Source organism: Salvia hispanica, chromosome 4 (genome assembly GCF_029641045.1).
Source record: "Salvia hispanica isolate PSC_SH4W2 chromosome 4, Shi_PSC_v1, whole genome shotgun sequence".
In the NCBI taxonomy this organism is placed as follows: Eukaryota; Viridiplantae; Streptophyta; class Magnoliopsida; order Lamiales; family Lamiaceae; genus Salvia; species Salvia hispanica.
The window spans coordinates 7,814,382-7,838,079 of NC_142695.1; the positions used below are offsets into that span (position 1 = coordinate 7,814,382).

The following is a 23,698-nucleotide window of genomic DNA, read 5'->3' on the forward strand; positions in this document are numbered from 1 at the left end:
CGAAATATTTTCTTAAATCACACATATCCAAAGAAAATGTCACGCCCAAAGAAAATGTCACGCTTATAGGACAGAGGAATTCTTCATTCACCCACCAATGTGTAATTATTTAAATATGTTTTGTGAAGTAGTATCCAAAATTATACTATTAAGGTAGGATTTTTGGTGGGTGAATGAAGAATTCCTCTGTCCTATAAGCGTGACATTTTCTTTGGGCGTGACATTTTCTTTGGATATGTGTGATTTAAGAAAATATTTCGTAATAATTAGACAGTTAAATAAAGAGATAATAATGTAGAAGAGGGAACAAATAGAGGAGCGAAATGAAAATAAAGTAGGTAAAATAATAATTTACTAAGAGACAAGAGTAATTGTTATATTTTGCGAAAAAAGAAATAACTCACTTTAATGCCATGTTTGGTTGGTGGGAAAGTAAAGTTGGCAAGGAAAATGATTCCTAGGAAAATGAATCCCGGGAATATGATTCCTAGTAACTTTATTTTCCTGTTTTTGGACAATATCAAGATTTTAAATTTATATTTAATTTAAACATCAAACTAAAAATATACTTATTATTATTTTATTTATAAAAAGAATAATATTGTAAAATTTTTAATAATTTTTTAATTATAAATAATAATAATTATATTATTATATTTATTATTACGATGGATTGTTTAAATATGGATTATCCATCATAATTATGCTAATATAATTATAATGTAGTTACATGGAGTATTATACTCATTTATTATAATAATAAATATAATAATTATTATACTATAATTATAATATTTACAGATATTATAATTGAATAAATTTTATAAATTAAAATTTCACTATGACTTTATTGATTAATTATTAACTTATAAAATATAATAATAATAATTATTATTTATTATATAATTTATATTATATAATTATATTTAAATTATTAATTATTAATAAATTATTAATTACTATTATGAATTATTATAAAATATAGTTATAATTATGATAATTTTAATTATAGTAATGTATTATAGAAATTAAGTATGATTTATAATTTTAAAATATTTTAATTAATAATAATAATAATAATAATAATAATAATAATAATAATAATAATAATAATAATAATAATAATAATAATAATAATAATAAAACTATACTATATTGCTTAAATATGTAAGAATCTTAAAACTGAGAAAAAGAATACCTAAGAAAAGTTAGGATTCAGAATCCTGGAAAGTTGTATTAACTTTCCTTGTTCTCGGATTTTGATTACTTTTCCAGTTTGATTAAAAACCGAAACAAACACAGGAATTTAAAATTTAATGAATCAGATTATTTTCCCAGACAACCAAACATGGCCTAAGTGGAAAGTGGGGCATTGAAAAAAGATATACGAGTTGCTTATAGTGATACTCAAGAAGTACTTATTAATTAGGGTTAATTATTATGATTTCAATATTTTAATTTAAATTTATTCAGTTAGGATTGGGACGTGGTGCATCTGAATAGTGTTAATTAAGAGTGTGAATTATGTGGATTATTTCCCAACCCAAAACGCATATGTAAATAGTGATTACCACTAAACATATCAAACTTCCATTTCATTTCAAGTGAGACTCACGTACATATACATGGAATAAATTATAATTACTTTAATTAAGCTTTTATTTTTTTCATTATCATTTCAACATGTTGACTTCCAATATAATGATTGACGCTAATCAGATCATTAACATTGTTACCACTATCAAGCCACGTACAATAGCGACAAAAGAAACTGGCGGATTTTATTGTATAATTATCAATTCGTTATTAAATTAGTTGGCACCGAGGTATATTAACAAGTGACACTTAATATTTTTATATTTATATTTTTGATGATGAGAGGACCACACAATTGATATTTTTCCTTTGCAAGACCCACAATTGATATCTGATAGTGCAATTTAAACAAAATTTTCGCACATATAAAATGTACTCCAAAACTCATAAGAAAATAGGAGAAAATTAGTTTGCAACTCCTCTCAATTTCTTCATTTTTAATTGAAAAATCTCCGTAATTTTTTCTTACATAATTTAGGAGTAGTCAAATATAAGACGTAAATAACAATCACTATAATATAAGACAAAGTGTAGAGAGAATTCTCATGTGTATGATTCACTCAATTTTGGATTCCACAATTTATGCAGTGTTACAACAATGCAAAAACGTACTTATAAAGTTGTAAAATACATTATAAAAAAACTTTATTCAATGTAATGGAATATTATGTTGAGCATTGGAAACCACACACGTAATTATTTTGTTTTTGTAAGCCAAGGTAGCTTCGGGCCGTAATTGATGTTATCATAGCTCAAAGAATCTCCAACGTCGCCAACCATCCAATATAAATCTGTTTGAATACCAGCATTTTAATGAGTAAACCGTTGCGATCTTCTCCTTTTCCTCGGCTAAATTCACCGACAAAATCAGGACCCACTGATTCTAGCTTAAAACCGTACAACCCACCTCGTTTCAAAATCTCACGCCTTGAATCAAATGCATTTTTATCAATAGAAAGATCTACCGATATATATAGGAGTTGGGTTGGTCACCTCGCTGATCAAATGAACCGTAGGCGTTACCTCATTGCATGTGATTCCGACAATGTTATGAGTATCCCCAAATGTAAAAATGTTAGAGCCGTATTCTCTATTTTGTGTTTTAATTTTACTGCCTTCTATTCATAAATTCAACTATATAACTCCACCAACTTTATATTGGTTTTATAGAAGAATCGAATTACATCAACTTTATATCGGTTTCAACTTTGTTTTTTTCAAGTAATGAATAAGTAATTTATGGTGTATCTACACAAAGTAATTTATGCATATAACGTAATAATACCGATTAATGTTGATTCGCCACATGTATCACATGTAGTATCAAAGTTTAATAGAACAATTGGAAATTTGGAGATACAGCCATCATTGAATAATATTAGTAATTTAGTAGTTACAAAATTCATATGGATGCATAGGTGATTCAACAATCCCAGTTAGATAAAACAAGGAGCATGTTATCAAAGTTACTTTTGCCTTTTTTTTTCTGGATTATTCAGACATTTCATTCTCCTTTATTTATCTGCAAAACTACACCCAACAAGACAGATCGCCACATGTAATATTTTGTTGTACCAACACATGCCATCTGAACTTTATTTTTCCTAAATGTAGGCTTACACATGTGGGATAGGAGAAAGTTGTTCTTCAACAGAAAAACATCCATCTTTTTTACATTACCCTTGTCTACAAAATGGTTTATTTTGTAATATTATTCTATTCACGTACAGTTTCATTTATAATAACTACCTTAAAATATATTACTACTTCAAGAATGTCGAATCCATCTTCAACACACAACATATACAAAATGCAGGGAGTATCTTTTATAGGATTTTATGTTATATTCCAAAAATGTTACGTATATAATTACAATACTTACAAACACTATTATAGAGACGGAATATGAAGCCGTGACTCAAAGTAGGGAATCAAAATTGTAAACTTGTTTACATAAAAATTTGAACACTATTTCCTTTTCAAAAAACTATGAAAATACTTAAAAACTCAATTTCCGCCGTCTGTGGGAATCGAACCCACGACCACGTGGTTAAAAGCCACGCGCTCTACCAGCTGAGCTAAGACGGCTATACAACAAAGCGTTGTTAATTATATAATTTGATTTAGTACTACTCAATGACCGAATAAGTATTCCGTTTAAATAAAATTGTGGCCAAATTATTTTAGTCTATTATTTCTTGAAACGCATATATGATTCTGATATCTTCTAGAACTTCAAAGAAGACACGACAGTCGCAGGCAATTCTTTTCTAATTGCCTGAAGGAGGAGTACAAAATGTTAAAGACGTTTGACGTTTTCATTTAATTCCAGTATATGCCAGGCATGAACTTTGTTCAATTAACAATGAATTATAGACTTAAAAAATTGTTTCACTTTTCTATAAAGCGATACATTTTTGTTGTTGTAAATTAGGTCAAACGTGGTTTTTTTTTTTAATAATTTGGAAAAGGTGGATAGAGAAAAAATTAATTTGACTCCTACGACTCTCTGTATTAGATATCCCCAAAAGAACAAGATCAATGTACTCTTATTACTGTGTATGTTGCACAAGATCTATTAAGACTAAAATGTATAATACGGATATGCTAGTCAGACTTTGTGTTAACTAACTCTTCTCACTCCATCTCCTTTATACTTTGCATATTTATTGAAGAATTGTTGATTTAATGAAGAATATTTATTGAAAATTTTGGAAAGAATATAACTATATAAGCAACAAAAAATGAGCGAAGAATTGCGATGAAGATTATCATTATTATTATTATGGAAACATGATATTTCTTGCCTTATTATTATTATTATATTATTATTATTATTATTAAGTTTCGGTCTATCAGTACCACAACAATTTTTTGAAATAATGATAAACAAAGAAGGCAATTATTAAAATTCCGGCTTAACTATAAAAACACAAACTACATACTTTGCCCTATGAAAATGTCTTCAAATAAACACAAATTCTATGTAATCCTTTGATTACTTAAATTCTCTGTGTTGTAACTCTAATCTATCTGCAAAAGTGAACACCCTTTACAGTATATAGGCATGCATATATAAGATCAATGGGAGCAGAAAGCAATGCATAATCGACATTACAAGATCATCAGCATTAACAATATAACAGCATAGAATCTGTATAGAATGTGTGAACAAGCTCCAGATAAAGCATATTACTCAAGCCACTTTCATTTTAGATTCAGCCAAGCGCCAAAGGAAATTGCATCTAAACTACAAAAAAAATACCACTCATATATCCCATATAACTTAGAAATAAGTCTTGCTCCTAAGCTTCCTTTCAAGAACAGAGAAATTATAGCTTTCATTAATCATACTTGTTTCTTTTTTCTCTAAACACTTCATGCGTTGTTGAGTTGCTAACAAAACGTAAGGGTGCATTCACTTTCGTTGTGAGGAATAAGAAAATTCTCTCCATTTAAATCACTCTGTTCTTTTATGTCACCCTTTCTTATCCTCCTTTTCACTCCCATGAGGGCTAATATTATCACAACGCATTAGTGTGATTATATTATCCCTCCTTGTAGTGCAAAAGAGAGATCGAAAAGTTAAAATCATTTTTTTATGAGGGAGTCAAAGGAAACAAATTTTCTTACCCCTAATTTAAATTACACTCAGCAAGCAATTAAAACCACTGAAATCAGCTCAAACAGTATCAATTATGAATGTTTAGATAAAGGAGCTAATCCACATAAGTTGCATCAGCCAAAAAGTGATTCTACTCAACTGACATATCAACTCTACAAAGCATTGAGCATGTCCAGATAGAGACTTATAGAAGCAAGCACTAAAAATGGTATTCACAGCCTATAATCTACAATCACAAGAAGATATCATGCTAAACTAAACAAATCACTCCAACTACGGGTATCGCCAAATTGCTGCGTTTGTACTCAAACACTGATAAACAGTGTTTTTAACTTTGTATATGAAATCACATATCAGTTACCCTTTATTTTTTCAAATCTGACATTTAGAATAACATAAAAATGAAAATAAAAAGTTTGCTAACTTGGAGTTTTTCTTTTTTCTATGGGGGGAGTTTATTAACTGAAATTTATCATGAATAATTGTGTAAAGGCAATGCCAGCCACTAAGTGTTGCAACTCAATGTAAAGTGTAAACCAACTTGTTTAGGAGTGACTTAAAAAACAAAGGTACATCACCCGCACACTATATCTACGAGCATGCTTCTAGTTAAAGAAACTCAAATTTATCTTAAATATTTCAGACAAGCATTGAATGATAGTAACATATAACAATTGTAGTATTTCTTCACTTATACTCCATTGCAAAAGAGTGCAAGAAAAATGATAGTTTACCGGTACATATGAAAACACATAAGAGTCTACAAGGGAGTTACAAGAGCACGAATGGAGAAAATCATCTACGAGTGGATTCCCTATTTTTTTGTGCTCTTACCTCCAGCATCATTACCCCCTGCTGCCTGGGCTGCCTTCTTCGCAGCCTTCTCCTGAAGCGCCTTTGCGTCTCTGTTTGACACAAGGCAGACACGAAAGCGCAATATCATTAGATAATAGATCAAAATACAAAAAAATAACTGAATATGTGAGTGCATTTAATCCAATATCAAGAATAATACTTCCCTCCGCCCCCTAAAAATAGAAACTCTTTCCTTTTTGGTCCGTTCCCTAAAAAATAGAAACAAATTTCTCTCTCGAATGAGGTGAACACACTTTTCTTTATACTATCACTCTATTACTCTTTATCAATTACGCATCAAAACCCATGTGTTTAAAAAGTTTCGATTTATAGCTAGCTAGTATTTCTCAATCATAAAGAATCAAAATAAAAGATTTGCACATAAATTCATCTAAATGTCAAATCTGACAGCAAGAATGACACCATGTCTCAATCATAAACAATCAAATCACATGTTTGGTAAAAAAAAATCATCAAAATATCAAATCTAAACAATCAAACTCACACACTTGTACAGAATTTACAGAAACAAAATCCAGATATGCAGATAGGTATAAATCAATACATGAATAAAGGAACAAGGCTTGTTCTAAATAGAACCAACCTCAAACATTACAAAGAATTCACAAATCAACGAGGCTGGGAACAAAATGAATTAGTTCAATCCTTATGCATAACACCATATTGTATACAACACCAAATCACCATAGCAAAAATAATACTACTTGATTAAAACAAGGAAAAATTGAATCTTGCGAAAATAGAAGATGAAAACAAGTAGAATAAAGTGAAGGGAGGGGGCACCTTTCACGACGCTGCTCGGGGGTCAACCCGTCGTCTTTAGTTTTGTTTTTAGCATTGCGAGCTTGAGCCCTTTCACGATCCTTTTCTCTTTGATTTCCTCGTAGCGTACAGTTAAGAATAAAACAAGAACAAAGACAATAAAAAGATTACATAAAAAATTAATTAAAATCCGTAGGGTTTGATAACGAAAAATCTAATCAAATCGGTTGAGAAGAGAAGGATATGAGTCATGGTGAAACGACGCCGGAGCAGTAGCTGTAGGAGAAGAAGCACCGAGTTTACAGAGAGAGAGATGTGTATTCTCAACAACTGGATGGACACAATTTGTGGGTACCTCAATTTAAACAAGGACTAGTATTTGTAGTTGACCTTTTATAGAAACTTTATGTTTTTTTTTACTTATTTTATTTTTTATTAATCATAAATTTGGTAGTATTTGTATATGGAAAATTTTACCCTTTATCTATTAGGCTATTAATAAATTGGATTTTGTAATTTTGGAAAAAAAATCATAGTTTCTCCAAGGTGTGTTATATTGCTAATTCACTAAATTGCTAACTACAAGTCTACAACTAAACAATACATACTGAATCATGAAGTTCATGACTATCAATACAATGCATACAACATGTCAATTAAGGTATTAATGTCAATCGATCAAAAGTTAGTTATAATCCACTTTAAAATAATATCCAAAAACTTTAAATGATCATAACTATCTCGATTTAAATTATTTTTTACACAACTTATATCAAATTAAAGACAATTTTATAATGATTTTAACGAGATCTCACTTGCATATGTTTTGATGTCAAAATTTGAAAAAAATTCTCTAATTTTCATATTTTTCAAAAGCAGTTTAATGTCAATGTAGCTATGATAATATGTCAATATAATACTCCATCCGTCCCACGTTATTTGAAGCGTTTCTTTTTTACACGGAATTTAAGAAAGTTATGTTTAGGATGTTAAATAAAGTAGAATAGAGAATAAAGTAAGAGAGAGTATAGAAGTTAAAGTAAAAGAATGAATAAAGTAAATGTGATTAGATGTTTTATTTTTAGTCAAAAAGAGAAATGATTCAAGTAACTTGGACAACCCAAAATGAGATATGACTCAAGTAACTTGGGACGAAGGGAGTACATATACAATGTCAATGCTAAATTGTGTTGACATATTCAGTGAATAGTATATGTATGTTTAATACACTATATTGACATTTTGATCCAAAACCCTGATTTTGATAGTTTTCTTTTCTTTTTAAATTTAAATAATAATACAACGAAATTACACATGGCGATTTATGGATCACTAGAATACTCCGAAGTTTATCCATGTATATCATTAACATTAATCTCTAGCTATTAGATTTCATATGATAAACATAATCACTTTTATTTCTTCTCACAATCCAATTTTATTATACGTCATGTTTGAACCCTTTTTTATTAATTTTTTTTCTTATATTTCATATACTCCGTAGTATTTAATTTTACATGCTTAATATTATATAGGATTGATTTTTTTATAGTAGTTGCGGTCCAGTATTGCATTTTCTTTTAAAGTACTAGTATTTTTTTTTTGCTGATACTATTAGTTATAAGTCATTTTCATAATTAAATTTATAGCTTTTATTCTTTTAACATTTCAAAATTAAAAAAAATCCACAAAAATAAAATTGGTAAACTAAAAATGAGAAAAAGTATGTGTTGTGGTTCGATAGAAATTTACTTCTTTTTTTAATATTTAAGTCGAATAAAGACCGAAAAAACCTTGCAGAAGTCGTCGAAAATCGAAGAGAAAAAGAGCTTGCTACGCATGCTTCCAGATTTAATATGATAACAGTAACAACAGAAAAAAAATTAAAAAAAATTATGTTAATAGTACAGATTCGTAATTAATTTTATTTTTTTAAAAAAAATTGAGTCGGTGGTTAAAATAATTTGGTACCTTTTATTTTGAAAAGTTGCGTTTAAATTATGAAGTAGTAGGAATATTACCTTATTTTGCATTTTGACATGGTTTTTGAATTGAACATTACTACTTTTTCTATATTGCACTTTAAACTTAATCACTACTTCAATGTACATCAACTTTGAGGTTGCGGATTTTATATTATTTGATTTGATTTGTTGTTTCACCAAATTCTTGACGAAGAATGGACTTCGCATTAAAACTAGTTTTATTGTCGAATCAAATTCTGTAATGATTTTTGATATGAGAGTAGAATTCAGCCTGTAGTGCCAACCCAACATTGAGGATATAAAAGTTTAATTCTTACCTTAAATTAATACTACCATTTTAATGCTTCTTAATTTCTTCACCATCAACTAGTACATCTTTTCCGCATTCAATAAATGAGGTGCTAGCTAGAGTAACCATTTTTCCTGACCAAAATAACCATAGTTGAAAACTTGCTCATTACTTAACCCATAATTTGTTCTTTAGTCGAAAATAGTCGATGACTAATCCATAAAACATAACTTATGGAATCAAATACATTGACGAATCATTGCAGACATCAGAGGACAAAGAGGAAGTGAGCCACAACCCCCAAGGGTTTGGAAACTGCCACCCTGTGATGACAGCGACAGCAACTCCAAATGTCAAATTTAATGAAGTTTTTTTGCTCTTATGCACTGATAGAACCTAGAACCACCATTGAATATTACATAGTCTAAACAATATTTTAGAAGACATTATGCTGAGAACTATAGAATGATAGAATCCCCACTGGCCAGATGGAATTTCCATTTCCTTAATTTAAATAAAATTTTGAGATAGAGCAAAGCACCAATCACATTCATTATATGTCCAATTTGTTTCAGTATCAGATTCCACATGAATTCTTTTCTTTTGCTTTGTATTTTTTGGGTGTATTGAATCCACTACCAAATGGAGTATACAAAAAAGGGCACTGAGTAGCTGGTCAAAGCGGGAAAAAAAAAGTCTTGTTACATTATCTTTTAATTGTAGTAGAACCTTTTTTTTAACAAAATTAGCAAAAAGTTAATGTTCAATATTTGAACTGTATCTTAGGACATGGGAAAAAATTTTTGAACTGTATCTTTAAGATGTACCCTAAATTCTAATCCGTCTGCAATTAGACAAGGAGAGATAATATTGGAGTTATTAATGCATATGTAATTGCAAGAAAACATTTGAAATGTGCATGTATGTATATATTTACTCTTGAAAATTCAAAAACCCAATGTAGCCATGCACTCTATCAAGTTCATTACTAATATATATCACGTGTGAAATTATACGTGAATAAGATTTGTTATATTTCATGTTATTATTCATAAATACCCAATTATAAAGGTTACCATGAGTTCACATTACACAACAACATAAAATAGATTGATAGTACATGATTTAACAATGTTCATGATAATAACAATGGCTAGTTGTTCATGTTTTCTTTACTTTTTTTTTAATCTTTACAACAACAAAATGGCAATTTATAAAGTTGGCACTATTATCAAATTCAATGAAATTTAAAAAGAAAAGCTTTAAATGAGGCCAACCTGGATTGAAAACTTTATTGACGATTGAATCTGATATCTCAAAAACCAGTCTTGAATTCCTAAGCAAAAGCAAAAACACTACATAAAATAAAACAGAACAAAAGGGATATACAACACCATAAAGCAAGTAAAACCAAGAAAAGAAAAACCACCCAAAAAAAAAAACAAAGCAAAAAGATACATAAACTCACCCCTTCCCTTCACACTCGCTCTGCCCTTACCTCTTCTCCCGATGGCTGCGACGCTCTTCACATTCAAAGCGATGGCGCTGTTACTCAGCACCACCGCCACCTTGTCGGCAGCAGCAAGCACGTGGTGCGTGGTGAGGAGCGACGCGAGCGAACAGGTTATGCAAAGAGCTCTGGACTACGCATGCAGCACGGGCGCCGACTGCGCCCCCATTCAGTCTTCCGGCCTCTGCTATCTTCCCAACACTTTGCCTGCTCACGCTTCCTATGCCATCAACAGTTACTACCAGCGGAAGAGGACCACCGACCCCACCGCCTGCTCCTTTGCCGGCGCTGCTGCTATCGCCACCACCGATCCAAGTCTCTGCTTTCATCCTTCTAAGAGTGCTTTTTTTGTCACAGAGTTTTATTATACATGCTGATTTTTTTTAAACTTTTTGTAGGCTATGGATCTTGTAATTATCCCTCATCTCCAAGGTACTCCATAATTTATTTGATTACTACTATATGTGAGATATGAACCTATGCTACTAACACCTTAAAGCTTGGATATATAATCATTCAAGTGTAATTAGCTAGTACTACTATTTTAAATGTTGTCACAAATTTCTTGTACTACTAGTAATTTAGTAGGATCTTCAATTTTTCAGAAATGCAGGAGGGATGGTGTCGACACCCAGCGGCACGACTAATCCAACTTCAACAACACCGACTCTAACGGAACCACTTCCGCCACCAGGGGCCACTACAGCTCCACCTTTGTACGGTGGTGGCGGAGGGGGCCTAACTCCAGGGATGGGAAGTGTAGTGGCCGAGTCCCCCTTATCAAACGCTTCACCTATTTACTTAGAAAGGAGCATATTCTCCATTATTTATGCCATTTTTTTGCTCCTTTTTCTTCCAAACAATGTAATTAACATTTGTTTAATGTCAAGAGACTAGCTTAGCTCTCTACAATTTACTACTGTATATTTCTCTTATTTTTCATTAGCAAAAATTTGCCACACTCTATTATTGAACTTGACAGTTTGCGTATGACTTAGACGTATTACCTTTAACCCTTCTAGCTGAATCTATAATATTCTAATTCTGTATACTCAAAACAAAATAAAAATTGGAGTGCTGTATGCAATTTATTAATATTCGTCTCCATAAAATGAAATGAAATGAAATTAGGGACGAGCAAAATCTCCATAAAATGCAAAAGTAGTTCACTACCAACACTACAGAGATCTCCGTTTGAGTTGAGTCTCAACGACTGAAAACGAAGACAAATTACTTCACCAATTGCCGCCAGATCTATTTTCTGGCTATGTTTATTCACTAAACTGCATATTCTAAGATGAATATATTCAGGTTAGCGGGGGATATGACCCATTTGGCAAGTGTCCTTGTTTTGCTCCTCAAAATTCATACCATCAAATCTTGTGCTGGTAATGCATTTTCTCATCTTCCACACAATATATGATCTCCTTATTCAACAAGTGATGGAAGTATTCGGCCATACCTCTTTTTTTTAGTTATTTTGTTTAATCTATTTCTGTTGCGCTAGTCTCCGTAATATGCATTTCTCAGAAATATAATTTGTCCACAGTTTAAGGTAATTTGTTCTGGCGATTTAGGAAATTGAGGAATGTGTTTGTGAAGCTTTTTGGGCTTGTTTTATTATGCACCATTGGAATTAGCATGGACCAAATAGTTAAGGTCACAATTTTAGCCATTTCTCAGCTGCTAGGCTCTATCTTAGAAAGTTTTCGAGTTTGTGAACTACTACTATATAAGAATGATAAGAAGATTGCTATAACTACTAGGTTTTCTGGTCAAGATTCTTAGATTTTTTTTTTCTCTGTAGTGTAGTTGTGGTGGATCATGTATAAAAGATACCAAAATGCAGTTATCTTGATGGAATTAGTTAACTTGGTAATTTGTTAGAAGTTGTTTTTGTGTAGTTTAGACGTGCTTGTCCGCAACTTGATGTTTCACAATGTGGCTGTTTCTTTTATCTGCATGTGGAGCGACCAAAGATGTTTGATCTGAGTTGCAAATCTAAAGTCCTATTTCTTTGAATTTGCTCTAGTTCAGTGAAGAACATAAGTTATCAGACCTACAATCTCCTTTGATTTAATAGATTCCCTAATGAGTGTAGTGGTTTCTTATTGTTATGGACAGTCTTAAAATGCTGTTACTATTTAACAAGTCATTTTGCCTCCTAAATCCTTGTTACTCAAATCTGTGATGTTTTTTTTTTAAAATTCAACTGTCTCTCACTTTGAAAGTAAGCACAAGGGATGGATGTTTGGTGAACACAATATGCCAATGAATATGATCGGCTCAACCAAATAATAGAACTCTTGGCTAATGTTATGTTGCCATGTAATCCTAATTAATGGATCCATGAGATATGGATTGCTATTTTGATTTTATGAATAAAATTTCCAATAAATATAATGATAAAGGTCAGAGAAAAAGTACTTCCATTATATGGTATCAATTTTCACTCTGTTATGAAACTATTATTTGGACTTTGTACCATCTAGAATGAATTTATTTTTCCAATATTTTGAACGTATCTTATGAAGAATCATAACTCTTGGATGTATTGATTGTACATATGGTCTATTCGGAATAAATTATATTGCAACAATCTCTTTCGTCAAGTTTGGCATATAATGCCTTGAATATGTTGTTTTCTTTTGAGCCTCCATTCTTTATCTTCACCATAACTTGGAGCTGCCGAATAATTCCCAGGTCCCTTTTGACAGTGCATCTAATATTGACATTACCTTTTGTAGGCGTTTCTCTGAAGACTCAGGAACTCTATGCTATTGTTTTTGTTACTCGATATTTGGATCTCTTCACGGACTACATCTCATTCTACAACACATTAATGAAAATAATTTTCTTGGGAAGTTCTATATCAATAGTCTGGTATATGAAGCATCACAAGGTTGTCCGCAGATCCTACAACAAAGACCAGGACACTTTCCGCCACTACGTCCTTATGCTACCCTGTCTGTTTTTAGCACTAATTGTAAATGAGAGATTTTCCTTCAAAGAGGTATCCCAACTTCTATAAGACAGCTAGTTAGCCTTAAAACTTATTGGAGTCCTTGTGCCTTGACTCTAGTGTGTTGTTTATCAGGTGATGTGGGCATTTTCCTTATACTTAGAAGCAGTTGCCATCCTTCCTCAGTTAGTTTTGCTGCAGAGAACAAAGAATATTGACAACCTGACTGGACAATACGTTTTTTTTCTAGGGTAATTGTTTATTGCAGCATTCCTAATTGTTGAGTGAGGATCTTTATTTATTGGTCACATGGAATTTAGTGATAGGTTGTCTTACACTAGTTCCATATATGTTTATACATTTTTCATAATTTATGCTGGCATTTGGGCTTTACTGCATGAATGTGATTTGCTGGATATTTCATGTGTTATTCAATAGGGGAGTACTATTTGAACAGGTGACAGTCAATTGTAGCATTGAGGTCTTTTTAAATGATTCCGACCTTCAGTTTTGTTGTTTTCCCTACTTTCTAACATCATATATCCTGCCATAACATTATTTCTGGTAGGAGCTATGCTCTAATGATCATTTAGTCATCCATTATATTTTTCTTACGACTGAGACTCTGACCAAGCTTTATTAGTGTAAGAGGCTCACATATGTGATAATTTGACTCCATTTATCTTTTACTTGATTCTACATCTGCTAACAAGCGTATCATCACCTTTTGGTGATAAATGTCCTCTCTTTTTTGTATTTTAATGGTTATATCTCACTCTTCAGAAGATCAATATGTGATTTAATCAAGCTCTCTTAGCAGGACAATGATTTTAAAGCAAAAATATGTATCAGTTAGAAATTTCATAACTAGGACTTTTTTGTTGCAGTTTAAATCAAATAGTACATTGTTCATAAAGTTCCTGGCCCGGACCCTCTATCTCTGTGATGGGGGTTTCTGTTTTCTGTATCCAGTAGTTCAAACAGAGGCGCGCTAGACTTCTGACTTATCTTTTGCTCTCCTTTCTCATCCATCTGAAGCAGAGCCTTCTCATCATTTTGCAAGATTTATGAACTAACTCTTTCGGAAACCATGTCGATGTTAGAAACATTGTTGTTGTAGTATTAGCTGATGATTTTTCTTGCCTTTTCATTGCAGTGCATACCGAGCATTTTATATTCTTAACTGGATTTACCGCTACTTCACTGAACCGCACTATGTCCACTGGATAAGTATGCTTCTCTCTCCATCTCTCCCTATCTCTCTCTCATCCTCAAATAACTTTTTGTATCCCATCCCTGCTTGCGCAGTTTGGATTTCAGGACTTGTTCAGACTCTTCTATATGCTGATTTCTTCTATTATTACTTTGAAAGGTATGATCTCCACATGCACTGATGCACCTATACCTAAAGCTTGATTAGTCTCCCAAAACACATTTACATCTGCAACTCTTTTGTTTTCAGCTGGAAGAATAACGTGAAGCTCGAACTGCCTGCTTAAGATCGCTTTGAGAAAGATACAAAAGGGTGCAAGAGTTTTGAGAAACAGATGGGAGCGGTTTAGAACTAACTAAGGGTCACCCTGTAGCTGGAGGTCTGAGAAGAGGCGAAGCGTCTTTGGTTACTTGAATGAAGCAAATGATATATGATTCCTTCACGTTTGTTTATCAAATATGGGGAAAATGTTTTAACAGGTGTTTCTTTTTTCAGTCCTGTTTGTGCAGTCCATAGTTCCATATGCACACATAAATGGTGGCTGGAAATCTCAAGAAATAACATATTTGTAGTTACATATATAAAGAAATTATAAATGTGCCGTTGTAATATGAGATTGTGCTTGTATTTTGAATCGTCACATAGTGTATGGTCTCAAATAAGTTTTCATGAAATATTTAGTTGAGTGTGACTTAAGCTGATTTTAGTTTATAACCTCTTTGAGCTCTTAAGCTGACTTAAGGTGTACATATTTAAGAGCTGAAATTGGATAACTCAGATTATATGTTATAGAGAGAAAATTATTGTGTAATGCTTACTTTGAAAGTCTGTGTTTATATCGAAGTGATATTTTTTTTTGTTTCTCTATTTATTCGCTGGATTCCTATTCATGATATGGGGATATCGTATTTTTTTGTTTCTCTTTTTATCTTTCTATATCCAATTGGACTTGAGGAATAGTAAAACACAATTGATGGAATTAGGTGTGGATAATAATATTTGTATGTCAAATTGTAAATTTTAATTTAAAACCTTGATTGTTATTTGATTGAGTGCGGATATTAAGGAGTTTGGGTTTAATGAATACAATAGTCAGAATCAAACATTAATTACAATGTAAATCAAAGAAAATCTTGAGCAGTATATAATGAAAGCCGGAATTGCATCCACCTACGTTACCAGTGATTACGATATAGTCCAGGTGCACTCACACTTAAAATAATGACAGTATTTTATTTATTTATTTACTTATTTTAATTGTCTCACTAAAAACCTATAAATAACTGGCTTCATTATATTGGGTTTACGCCTCCAAGTTTGTTATCGCCGAGAAAATCAACAAACGAAGAAATGGCCGCCGAGGAAGGACAAGTCATCGCCCCCAACTCCGTCGACGAATGGAAGCAGCTTTTCCAAAAAGGCGTCGAATCTAAGAAACTCGTACCCCTCACTCTCTCTCATGTGTTTTGATTTCCTGATTTTCCTTCTGTTTTACACGCATATCTGTTCATTGTTTGATTCAATGTGTGGAATTTACCTTTTTGTTTACTACTGTCTTTGTTTGGTAGCATAGGATTGGATTCCTCATTCCTTTCCTTACTTTGCTAGATTAATGTCGCTTCGGTGATTAGGGTTTCAAACTCGGAAATTAGGATTTATTTAATTTAATGTGAATTGGAAGCTTAATTAGCTAGCATTTGAATTAACTGTTGCATTTCGCAGTAAGTTTTGTTATCTGAGACAGAATTGTTTATCAGGTTGTTGTTGATTTCACTGCTTCATGGTGTGGACCTTGTCGTTTCATCGCCCCTATTTTGGCTGAGATTGCCAAGAAGACACCACAAATCATCGTTGCCAAAGTTGATGTGGATGATCTCAAGGTGCTTACTGCTTACTTTACTCTATTCCTTTCTACATTGCTCATGTAATTCAAGGATTTCTTTTCCATTATAGTTAGTGATTACTAGTATTTTACCCTGTTTCTCAGCCTGTGGCGGCAGAATACGGAGTTGAGGCCATGCCGACCTTCGTGTTCCTTAAAGAAGGAAAGGAAATTGACAGGGTTGTTGGTGCAAGAAAGGAAGAATTGCAGGCAACAATCAATAAACATGCAACTGTTGTTGCTTAAACGTAGCTGTGGCTTTTGCTTTTCTGCGAAATGTGTTTACTCATATTTAATTGAGCCTTCAATATGTGCTTGAACCTTGCATCAGGAATTATCCATCTCTTTTATGTGTCACTTCTTGTTAATCAAGTGAAGGATCGATTTATTTTAATAAGAATTCCCTTTTCTTTTTCTTCAATGATTTTATATCCATGACTTGTTATAAGAGTGTCCACAGTGGGAGGGCTGCTGCCCTTGGCTCGGGCGCGGCCCCCCACTGCTGCTCTCGGCCCTTGGCTCGGGCACGGCCCCCCACTGCTGCTCTCCGCCTGACCGAGGCTCTTGGGCGCGAGGCACAGTCCTCCACTGCAGGGGGCCGAGAGCCGCAGCCCTCCGAATTTCAGATTTTTTTTTTTCGAAAATTGTTTGTATAATTCTTTCCTTCCATTTTTCACTTCATTCTCAATTTTAATTTTAAACCCTAAATTTTCGTTGTATAATTTTCCCCTATCTATAATATGACGAAAATTTGGTTTCAATTCACTCATTTTTAAAGTATGCATTTTTTTTAATTATTATAGGCAAATAATTTTTATTCTAGTAAAATTAAAATATAACAAAAAAATGTAAGAAAATAATTTTAATTTGAGGCTTGGAGGGCCACCATTGTGGTGACCAAGTTTTGATGGGAAGGGCCAACTTTGTTGGGCATGCCCAAGAATTGGTGGCTTGGGCATGCCAAATAGGGCATATGCCACTGTGGACACTCTAAAAGTAGCCCCCTTTTAGTCTAATACGCCACCCGTCCTTGGGCATGCCACTGTGGACACTCTAAAAGTAGCCCCCTTTTCGTCTAATACTCCACCCGTCCCACATAAAGTGACTCATTTTCTTTTCTAGGAATTCCCACTTAAAGTGATACATGGAGACACTATCTCTTCTTTATTCTCTCGGAACCCACAAAACAACACTATAAAATCTTATAAAACAACACTATATAGAATCTCGCCTTACGCGGTATGAAAATAAAAGGGACTGTTACTTTTAAATTTATTGTTGCCTTTTGTAAATCTAAAATAAAATAGTCTAAATACAAAACTAATAGAAATATGAATAATTGAGAATGCAACAACATTTGTTCTCAGAGCATGAGAACCCTTCTGTCTTACTATATTTGGGATCAGAAAATCAAATTTTCTATAAGATAGCTATAACACAAACAAATTCTACACTGCTATAAAAATATCTACTAGCCGAACTAGTAAAAAACTTTGTGGATGAGTGGACCTCGTATGACTAACTATACCACTCTCTACAGTCTGCACGATGCAGACTGTGATCGTGATCGTCGTGTAGCACAACTCTCTTCAAGATTTTTGTACATTTCTTTCTGGGCATGTTCATACTTATGCTGTGTTAGAGCAAACAGCTTCAACAGATAACTTCTTTAATACATTAGGGCAAGGATCACTTCCAAAGTAGCTATTTGAAACTGATAGCTTGCACCTTTCCTTCCCAAGGCACATCTGTGACAGAATTCGAACAAAGTATACATCAGTCACATTCTCATTGAATAGTAAATGATCCAGTGTAGAATAACTCACCTTTTCTATGACAGCTTGGGAGTTCTGTGCGTGACAACTTCCCATCCTAAAACTTGAACATGTTCCTGTAGGTGTCCCGTAGCTTGCGAACGTAATGGCTGACATAGTCTGCCCACGGGCACACCGGAGATGCACCTTGGCCTGGTGGAGCATTCTCTTTGTGCTCGTGCTCTCGCTCTCGAGCTGATAATTTGCTACCATCGGATGGCGCTCATATGCATCAACACATACGTTCCTTGTGGTTCTTTTAACTAGAGAGATTCTTGATGGATCTCCACCGAGTTCTTCGACAAGTACAATGAGATTTTTTGTTGGCTGCAACCATGATCTGGGCACATGGTACCTAAGGCAAGATTGAAGTATGTCGACTTGTAAGAAGTTACTCTATTTTCTTCTGTTTCTATTGTTAAGTAGTAGTAGAAATTTACCATCGTTGAGTTGGCAGGCCACAACCACCTTGACATTTAGGGGACCGGTATGTACCAGTGTAGTGGCACTCTCCACAGGTTCCATTTGCTACAGCCGTCCAATATCTTCCTATGCTTTGTCCATTGATCCACACTTGACCTTTCCCCATGCTTCCCATGTCCAATGCCAACGGCTCATCTCCATTTGGTGCGTCAAAATATGCCTGCATAGTTCCAATATAGACGATGCTTACCTTAGTAACTCTATTAAAACACTGAAACTAGTGAAGGCCGTGTTCTGGGATGAATATTCAGATCCGGGCTTTCACCTGTCTGATAGATTTTTAACCATATATGACAGTTGCAAACAAGACTTCCTGTGTTAAAAGACTAGTTTGTATAGCATCTGTACCTTGTACCATCTAAGGGGCTGATGATTTTGGGCGATAGCTGCCATTGCCGTCCACTCAACAGATGAAGCCTGGGATGGGGAGACCAGATTCATCTTTTCACCAGTTAGTCCAACCTGTTTACAGTAAACATTCAGGTATGAATGTGTGTAAATGTGATACTATAACAAGCCTAATATCCACATGCTTTACCTTGTAAGACCATGTTTGCCTTGTCAGATCTTTGCGTCCTTGATCTAGGCCGTTAAGCTCGACTCGCCCAACTCCCACGTTCCAGTCCTCGAAATGCAATCCAGTGTTCTTCATTTTGAGAAATGCATTAAGTTCTTAAGAGAGTATTTACTTTCTATCTATAAATATTAAAAAGTAACAAATGGAATAGAACTCACAGGTAATCCCATGGCTATGCTGAGCAGAGAAATACTATTTTTGCCAGCTTTCAAGTTTACTGCTCTGCTGAATGTGAATCTTGTATTCGTTCGAGTCCCATAAGCAGATCCTGTAAGCATAGAAACCCAGTAGTTTTATGACCTTTTCACATATTAACACCATTTTTTCATACACATGAACTCATATATCATGATAGTTTTCAACAAAGAAACCTTTCTACCTGCAAAATTTCCATTGATGAAGACATGGAGGGCGTGACCCCGAGAGTCCACAGTTAGAGTAGGATTCTGCCCATTGCTCAGAAATTGCTCGGATGAAGCTATGTCAACGCTGTGTCGTGAAAACCAATTTACATATCATAATATGGAGAAAACTGTACAAGATATAGCATAGTTTATAGCAGAGAGGAATGACTAACCTGGTCGTGTACCACAAATAATCACTGCTATCCCTCGTGACATTCAACTGCTCTACTAGGGCAGGTGCGGTGAATGCTGAGCCATCCTCTAGTGCAGCTGTGTCCTCACGATACGTCTCCCATGATTGCAGTTGGGAATTCGTCTCCACCATTTGATAGCGCGATGTTTGCGCTCCAACCTTAATAGTCAGAAGCCGTTACATGTATGATCTTTGCAACGAATATATGGATAACTGGATAATGCATATCTATGTTTAGTATAACTACCTTTGCAGTGTTGAAAACTACATTTGTGCAGTCAGGCAGAATGCTGATGGACCAAGGAGGCAATTTGTAGTGCCTGTTGTTGAACACCACTCTTACAGCGGATTTGGTGTCGAAGTTGGAAAGGAAAGCTGCACAGCTACCTTCCCCTGCTGAGAATACATGAGCCTAGAAAACGACGAGGTTTTGGTAAGTACGATGGCCAATAGGCATTGCTTCGAATTGGGGGGCCAGAAGCCAACCTGCTGATATATTCCTAACGAAACCACGTTAGGCTCCGAAGACGAGACAAGTGCGTGCTCACAGAGCTTAATAGCCCTGTGGAGCTCCTTGAGATGACCATACTTGGGCTCTCGAATCAAACCTAAAAATTGTGAGTATGTATCAACTTTGCATGTTCGCATAATTAAGTTGTACAAAATTGTCGAAATTATGGAGGTAAATAATGTGAATATCGTTACATACCATATTCATCTATCGGAGCATCATAGTCATAGCTGGTTGTGATGAACGGGCCTCCAGCAGTGCGCCCGAAGTTGGTGCCTCCATGGTACTAATGAATAAATTTCATTCAGATTCCAAAAATTATGCCAATAAAAATTTGATTTTAAAAAATTAAGCCATGATGATATTAAAAGTTTACTAATGTTAGTACCATGTAATAGTTTATAAAGGAACCGCCTGACCGCACGAAACGAGCTACTGCAAAGGCGAGATCTTGAACCGGCCGCTCATGAACCGTTCCTCCAAACTCATTAAACCTGATTTTATTTCTTCTAATTAGAAACAAGAATGAAAGACATGTGGTGAAATGTATGAGATAGTTACCAGCCACTCCAAGCTTCAGTCCACATAGTAGGCTTATAAGGTTTGTTGGGAGTAAATTTATCACAGTAGAATCCGTTGCATGTATTTATCTGTTTGCAATGTTACAACCAAAATAAAATTAAGGAATTGAATTGTTTTTTTTTTTTTGAGAAAATTGATGATGAAATACATACGATGGGATCGGGGGCATTATCGTCTTTGCACATGACCCATGGAACACCGGTGTCGAGTCCAACTGCCATTTTTGCTGCCCAATTCATATATGCATCTCCAGCTGCCCCAAGTGCAATCCTTTCTCTCCCATATTCATTCTCAATCTATTCACCAAGATTCAAATGTAAAAAAGTTAATTAAATTGAGCTTGCAATACATCAAAAGTAATTTAAGTGAAGCCAATCTCGAATTTTCAAAAAAAATTTAAAAAGATATATGTAACAACATATATAATCCAACTTGCTAAATGAGGCTGAGCATGCAATACTCAATAAGTGAGTTGGAAAATACTTTAAAATTATTCACTTTGTAAAACTTTTAATGTATTTATAGTGTAAATAGGAATATTTGTAGTATAAGATATCTAAAGTCTAAACAACTTTGTTATGAGAAACAATTAGTTTTTGTGAGTAAAACAATTTATTAATAAAGAATATCTAAATTCAAATCTGAATTAAGAAAGTTTGTTTAAAACTCAAATTTGCCTCGGTTGCATCATGCCAAAGTCTTCCTTGTAGTTGTCAATGTATAATTAGCCAGAAAGCCGAAATGAGATTTTCAATGACACATTAAAAAAATGCTCTTTGACATTCAGTGACGATTTAATTGCGCTAGATCCAATTTATACTATTTTATTCGTCATATGTTTTTGCAATATTTTTTCTAGGCTCGTATTTGGAAATGATCAATTTAAATACACAATGCTAACTTAAAATAATAAAATTGATACCTGTGAGAGTATAATAGGACCTCCTTGTGATTCAAATAGTTGCTCGCTCTTCATCATACCAACTATTTTCTGAGTGAACTTTTCCATAGCCGCCTGTAAAAATATAACAAATGCTTCGACTCAAACACTAACTAAACAAACTAGAATTTATTAAACCATCCAATCTATACTAAAATGATTTTTTTTTTTTAAATAAAGAACCTTATAGGGCTCGTTGTCTGTTCTGAAGCTGATACCAGGTACATATTTCAACCACACAGGAAATCCACTGCATCAACAAATATATATGTAATTAAAGTCATACAAATAAATTAAAAAAACTAAGAAATCGAAATTAAATCCCAAATTTCAATTTTATATAGTGCAAGAGAAATTACCCAAAATTCCATTCTGCACAAACATAGGGTCCAATTCGGAGATGAACATAGAGGCCTTGTTTTTGCACCGTCTTAATAAATCTTACTAAATCGAATCTACCCTCAAAATTATACTGCCAGAAGTAATTGAACTTAAATATGTAACAAAACATATATGTGTGTGTGATATAAGTATTTATTAAACGAAATCAATAAAAATATGAAAAATACTGAACTCACATTGTCTGGGGAAGGCTCATGCACATCCCAAAACACATAAGTGTCAATAACATCCAATCCACCATTTTTGGCCTTCAATATCAGATCTTCCCACATCTGAAAATTTCACCACTAATTAGTATAATCACAAACTAAATTAATTTAAAATGAAATTTGAAACTTACTTACTTGAGGGGTGCTTCTTGGGTAATGTATAGAACCAGAAAAAAGAATTCTTCTGTTTCCATTGATGATGACTGCCCTCTTATCATAGCTCACACTGCACTTGATCACCTCACACCCCATCACCAAAAACATCAAGATCATCAACATAAATGAACTCGAATAATATTTAATAGTTCCCATGATTTTTTTTGGTGAATATGGAATGGAGGAACTATTCTAGTATTTAAAAAATGTGCATGAATATGGAGGGAAAATTAAGAAGTGAAGCGGTGAGATTTGGAAGTGGTGGCAATGTGGTGGAAGTGCAGATTTATCACATTTGGCAATCACTAGAACATTTTAATTAAATGTTCTTGACAGCACAAAAAAATTAGAGAACGTAATTAAGCTTTTATTGCTGATATTCATGCTTGCGAGTGTTCATCATCATCATCATTTATATATGCAGTTCAAAATCAATAAATAAATATAGAAAATATTGAATCATTTATTGTGAGAGGTGATATTTTAATTCAAGTGAAGGTTATGCCCCGTTGGCATCATTAATGTTGAATTAAATTAATTGTATCGATATTGATGCAGATGCCAAGTTCAAATTAGATTTGAATTGTGGTAAGTAAGTTCTGAGAAATTGATAATTTGGATGACTAATAATTTCAGATGTCAGCTCCCTTTTTTTTTTGTCGGTCCAATATATATATAAAATAAAACAAATTTTTCAAAATTTATTAATTTATCATTGTATTTATGC

At 33.5% G+C, this 23,698-nt stretch overlaps 5 protein-coding genes and 1 non-coding gene across 9 annotated transcripts; 3 read left to right on the forward strand and 3 right to left on the reverse strand.

Moving 5' to 3' along the window:
• Window positions 1-3,611: 3,611 nt before the first annotated feature.
• TRNAK-UUU (transfer RNA lysine (anticodon UUU)) lies at window positions 3,612-3,684 on the reverse strand. The gene has a single exon. It is a non-coding gene; the product is annotated as a tRNA-Lys (tRNA).
• A 2,183-nt stretch (window positions 3,685-5,867) lies between these two features.
• LOC148927181 (uncharacterized) lies at window positions 5,868-7,026 on the reverse strand (the record flags this gene model as incomplete). The annotated part of the gene is made up of 2 exons (XM_089056511.1): window positions 5,868-6,126; window positions 6,881-7,026. Coding segments are annotated over 2 exons (237 nt in total), but the record flags the coding sequence as incomplete, so codon positions are not given.
• A 3,519-nt stretch (window positions 7,027-10,545) lies between these two features.
• On the forward strand, window positions 10,546-11,612 carry LOC125196679 (PLASMODESMATA CALLOSE-BINDING PROTEIN 2-like). 2 transcript variants are annotated; one of them, XM_048095288.2, is made up of 3 exons: window positions 10,546-10,958; window positions 11,042-11,075; window positions 11,249-11,612. In XM_048095288.2, the coding sequence occupies exons 1-3, from the start codon at window positions 10,643-10,645 to the stop codon at window positions 11,538-11,540; spliced, it is 642 nt and encodes a 213-aa protein (XP_047951245.2). In that variant the 5' UTR covers window positions 10,546-10,642; the 3' UTR covers window positions 11,541-11,612. The 2 variants fall into 2 exon arrangements, with proteins under 2 accessions (XP_047951245.2, XP_047951246.2); XM_048095289.2 differs by having other exon boundaries at window positions 11,257-11,428.
• A 126-nt stretch (window positions 11,613-11,738) lies between these two features.
• On the forward strand, window positions 11,739-15,458 carry LOC125193394 (ER lumen protein-retaining receptor-like). 2 transcript variants are annotated; one of them, XM_048091177.2, is made up of 6 exons: window positions 11,739-12,031; window positions 13,391-13,656; window positions 13,741-13,856; window positions 14,762-14,835; window positions 14,914-14,977; window positions 15,068-15,458. In XM_048091177.2, the coding sequence occupies exons 1-6, from the start codon at window positions 11,941-11,943 to the stop codon at window positions 15,102-15,104; spliced, it is 648 nt and encodes a 215-aa protein (XP_047947134.1). In that variant the 5' UTR covers window positions 11,739-11,940; the 3' UTR covers window positions 15,105-15,458. The 2 variants fall into 2 exon arrangements, with proteins under 2 accessions (XP_047947134.1, XP_047947135.1); XM_048091178.2 differs by having other exon boundaries at window positions 11,739-11,954.
• Window positions 15,459-16,105: 647 nt separating this feature from the next.
• On the forward strand, window positions 16,106-17,121 carry LOC125193381 (thioredoxin H-type 1-like). Its single transcript, XM_048091156.2, has 3 exons — window positions 16,106-16,258; window positions 16,576-16,698; window positions 16,806-17,121. The coding sequence occupies exons 1-3, from the start codon at window positions 16,169-16,171 to the stop codon at window positions 16,944-16,946; spliced, it is 354 nt and encodes a 117-aa protein (XP_047947113.1). The 5' UTR covers window positions 16,106-16,168; the 3' UTR covers window positions 16,947-17,121.
• An 892-nt stretch (window positions 17,122-18,013) lies between these two features.
• On the reverse strand, window positions 18,014-23,326 carry LOC125195699 (beta-galactosidase 5-like). 2 transcript variants are annotated; one of them, XM_048093867.2, is made up of 19 exons: window positions 22,951-23,326; window positions 22,783-22,878; window positions 22,564-22,676; window positions 22,388-22,454; window positions 22,187-22,279; window positions 21,417-21,560; window positions 21,244-21,332; window positions 21,071-21,176; window positions 20,881-20,968; window positions 20,658-20,779; window positions 20,419-20,583; window positions 20,152-20,330; window positions 19,954-20,063; window positions 19,733-19,842; window positions 19,536-19,643; window positions 19,346-19,459; window positions 18,955-19,157; window positions 18,527-18,869; window positions 18,014-18,448 (listed from the first exon to the last, which is right to left on the reverse strand). In XM_048093867.2, exons 1-19 carry the CDS (start codon window positions 23,125-23,127, stop codon window positions 18,329-18,331), a joined length of 2,547 nt encoding a protein of 848 aa, XP_047949824.1. In that variant the 5' UTR covers window positions 23,128-23,326; the 3' UTR covers window positions 18,014-18,328. The 2 variants fall into 2 exon arrangements, with proteins under 2 accessions (XP_047949824.1, XP_047949826.1); XM_048093869.2 differs by lacking the exon at window positions 22,564-22,676 and having other exon boundaries at window positions 22,951-23,082.
• Between the last annotated feature and the right edge of the window lie 372 nt (window positions 23,327-23,698).

What these genes read in the sequence shown, in the direction of transcription:
- LOC125196679 (XM_048095288.2), top strand. Translation starts at nt 10,643, where the DNA reads ATGGCTGCGACGCTCTTCACATTCAAAGCGATGGCGCTGTTACTCAGC. An exon ending in TATCGCCACCACCGATCCAA is followed by an intron (nt 10,959 to 11,041) that starts GTCTCTGCTTTC and finishes AACTTTTTGTAG; the next exon opens with GCTATGGATCTTGTAATTAT. An exon ending in AATTATCCCTCATCTCCAAG is followed by an intron (nt 11,076 to 11,248) that starts GTACTCCATAAT and finishes TCAATTTTTCAG; the next exon opens with AAATGCAGGAGGGATGGTGT.
- LOC125193394 (XM_048091177.2), top strand. Translation starts at nt 11,941, where the DNA reads ATGAATATATTCAGGTTAGCGGGGGATATGACCCATTTGGCAAGTGTC. An exon ending in TACCATCAAATCTTGTGCTG is followed by an intron (nt 12,032 to 13,390) that starts GTAATGCATTTT and finishes TACCTTTTGTAG; the next exon opens with GCGTTTCTCTGAAGACTCAG. An exon ending in CAATACGTTTTTTTTCTAGG is followed by an intron (nt 13,857 to 14,761) that starts GTAATTGTTTAT and finishes TTTTCATTGCAG; the next exon opens with TGCATACCGAGCATTTTATA.
- LOC125193381 (XM_048091156.2), top strand. Translation starts at nt 16,169, where the DNA reads ATGGCCGCCGAGGAAGGACAAGTCATCGCCCCCAACTCCGTCGACGAA. An exon ending in GCGTCGAATCTAAGAAACTC is followed by an intron (nt 16,259 to 16,575) that starts GTACCCCTCACT and finishes ATTGTTTATCAG; the next exon opens with GTTGTTGTTGATTTCACTGC. An exon ending in TTGATGTGGATGATCTCAAG is followed by an intron (nt 16,699 to 16,805) that starts GTGCTTACTGCT and finishes CCTGTTTCTCAG; the next exon opens with CCTGTGGCGGCAGAATACGG.
- LOC125195699 (XM_048093867.2), bottom strand. Translation starts at nt 23,127, where the DNA reads ATGGGAACTATTAAATATTATTCGAGTTCATTTATGTTGATGATCTTG. An exon ending in ACCCAAGAAGCACCCCTCAA is followed by an intron (nt 22,879 to 22,950) that starts GTAAGTAAGTTT and finishes TGAAATTTTCAG; the next exon opens with ATGTGGGAAGATCTGATATT. An exon ending in GGCAAACATGGTCTTACAAG is followed by an intron (nt 19,460 to 19,535) that starts GTAAAGCATGTG and finishes TACTGTAAACAG; the next exon opens with GTTGGACTAACTGGTGAAAA.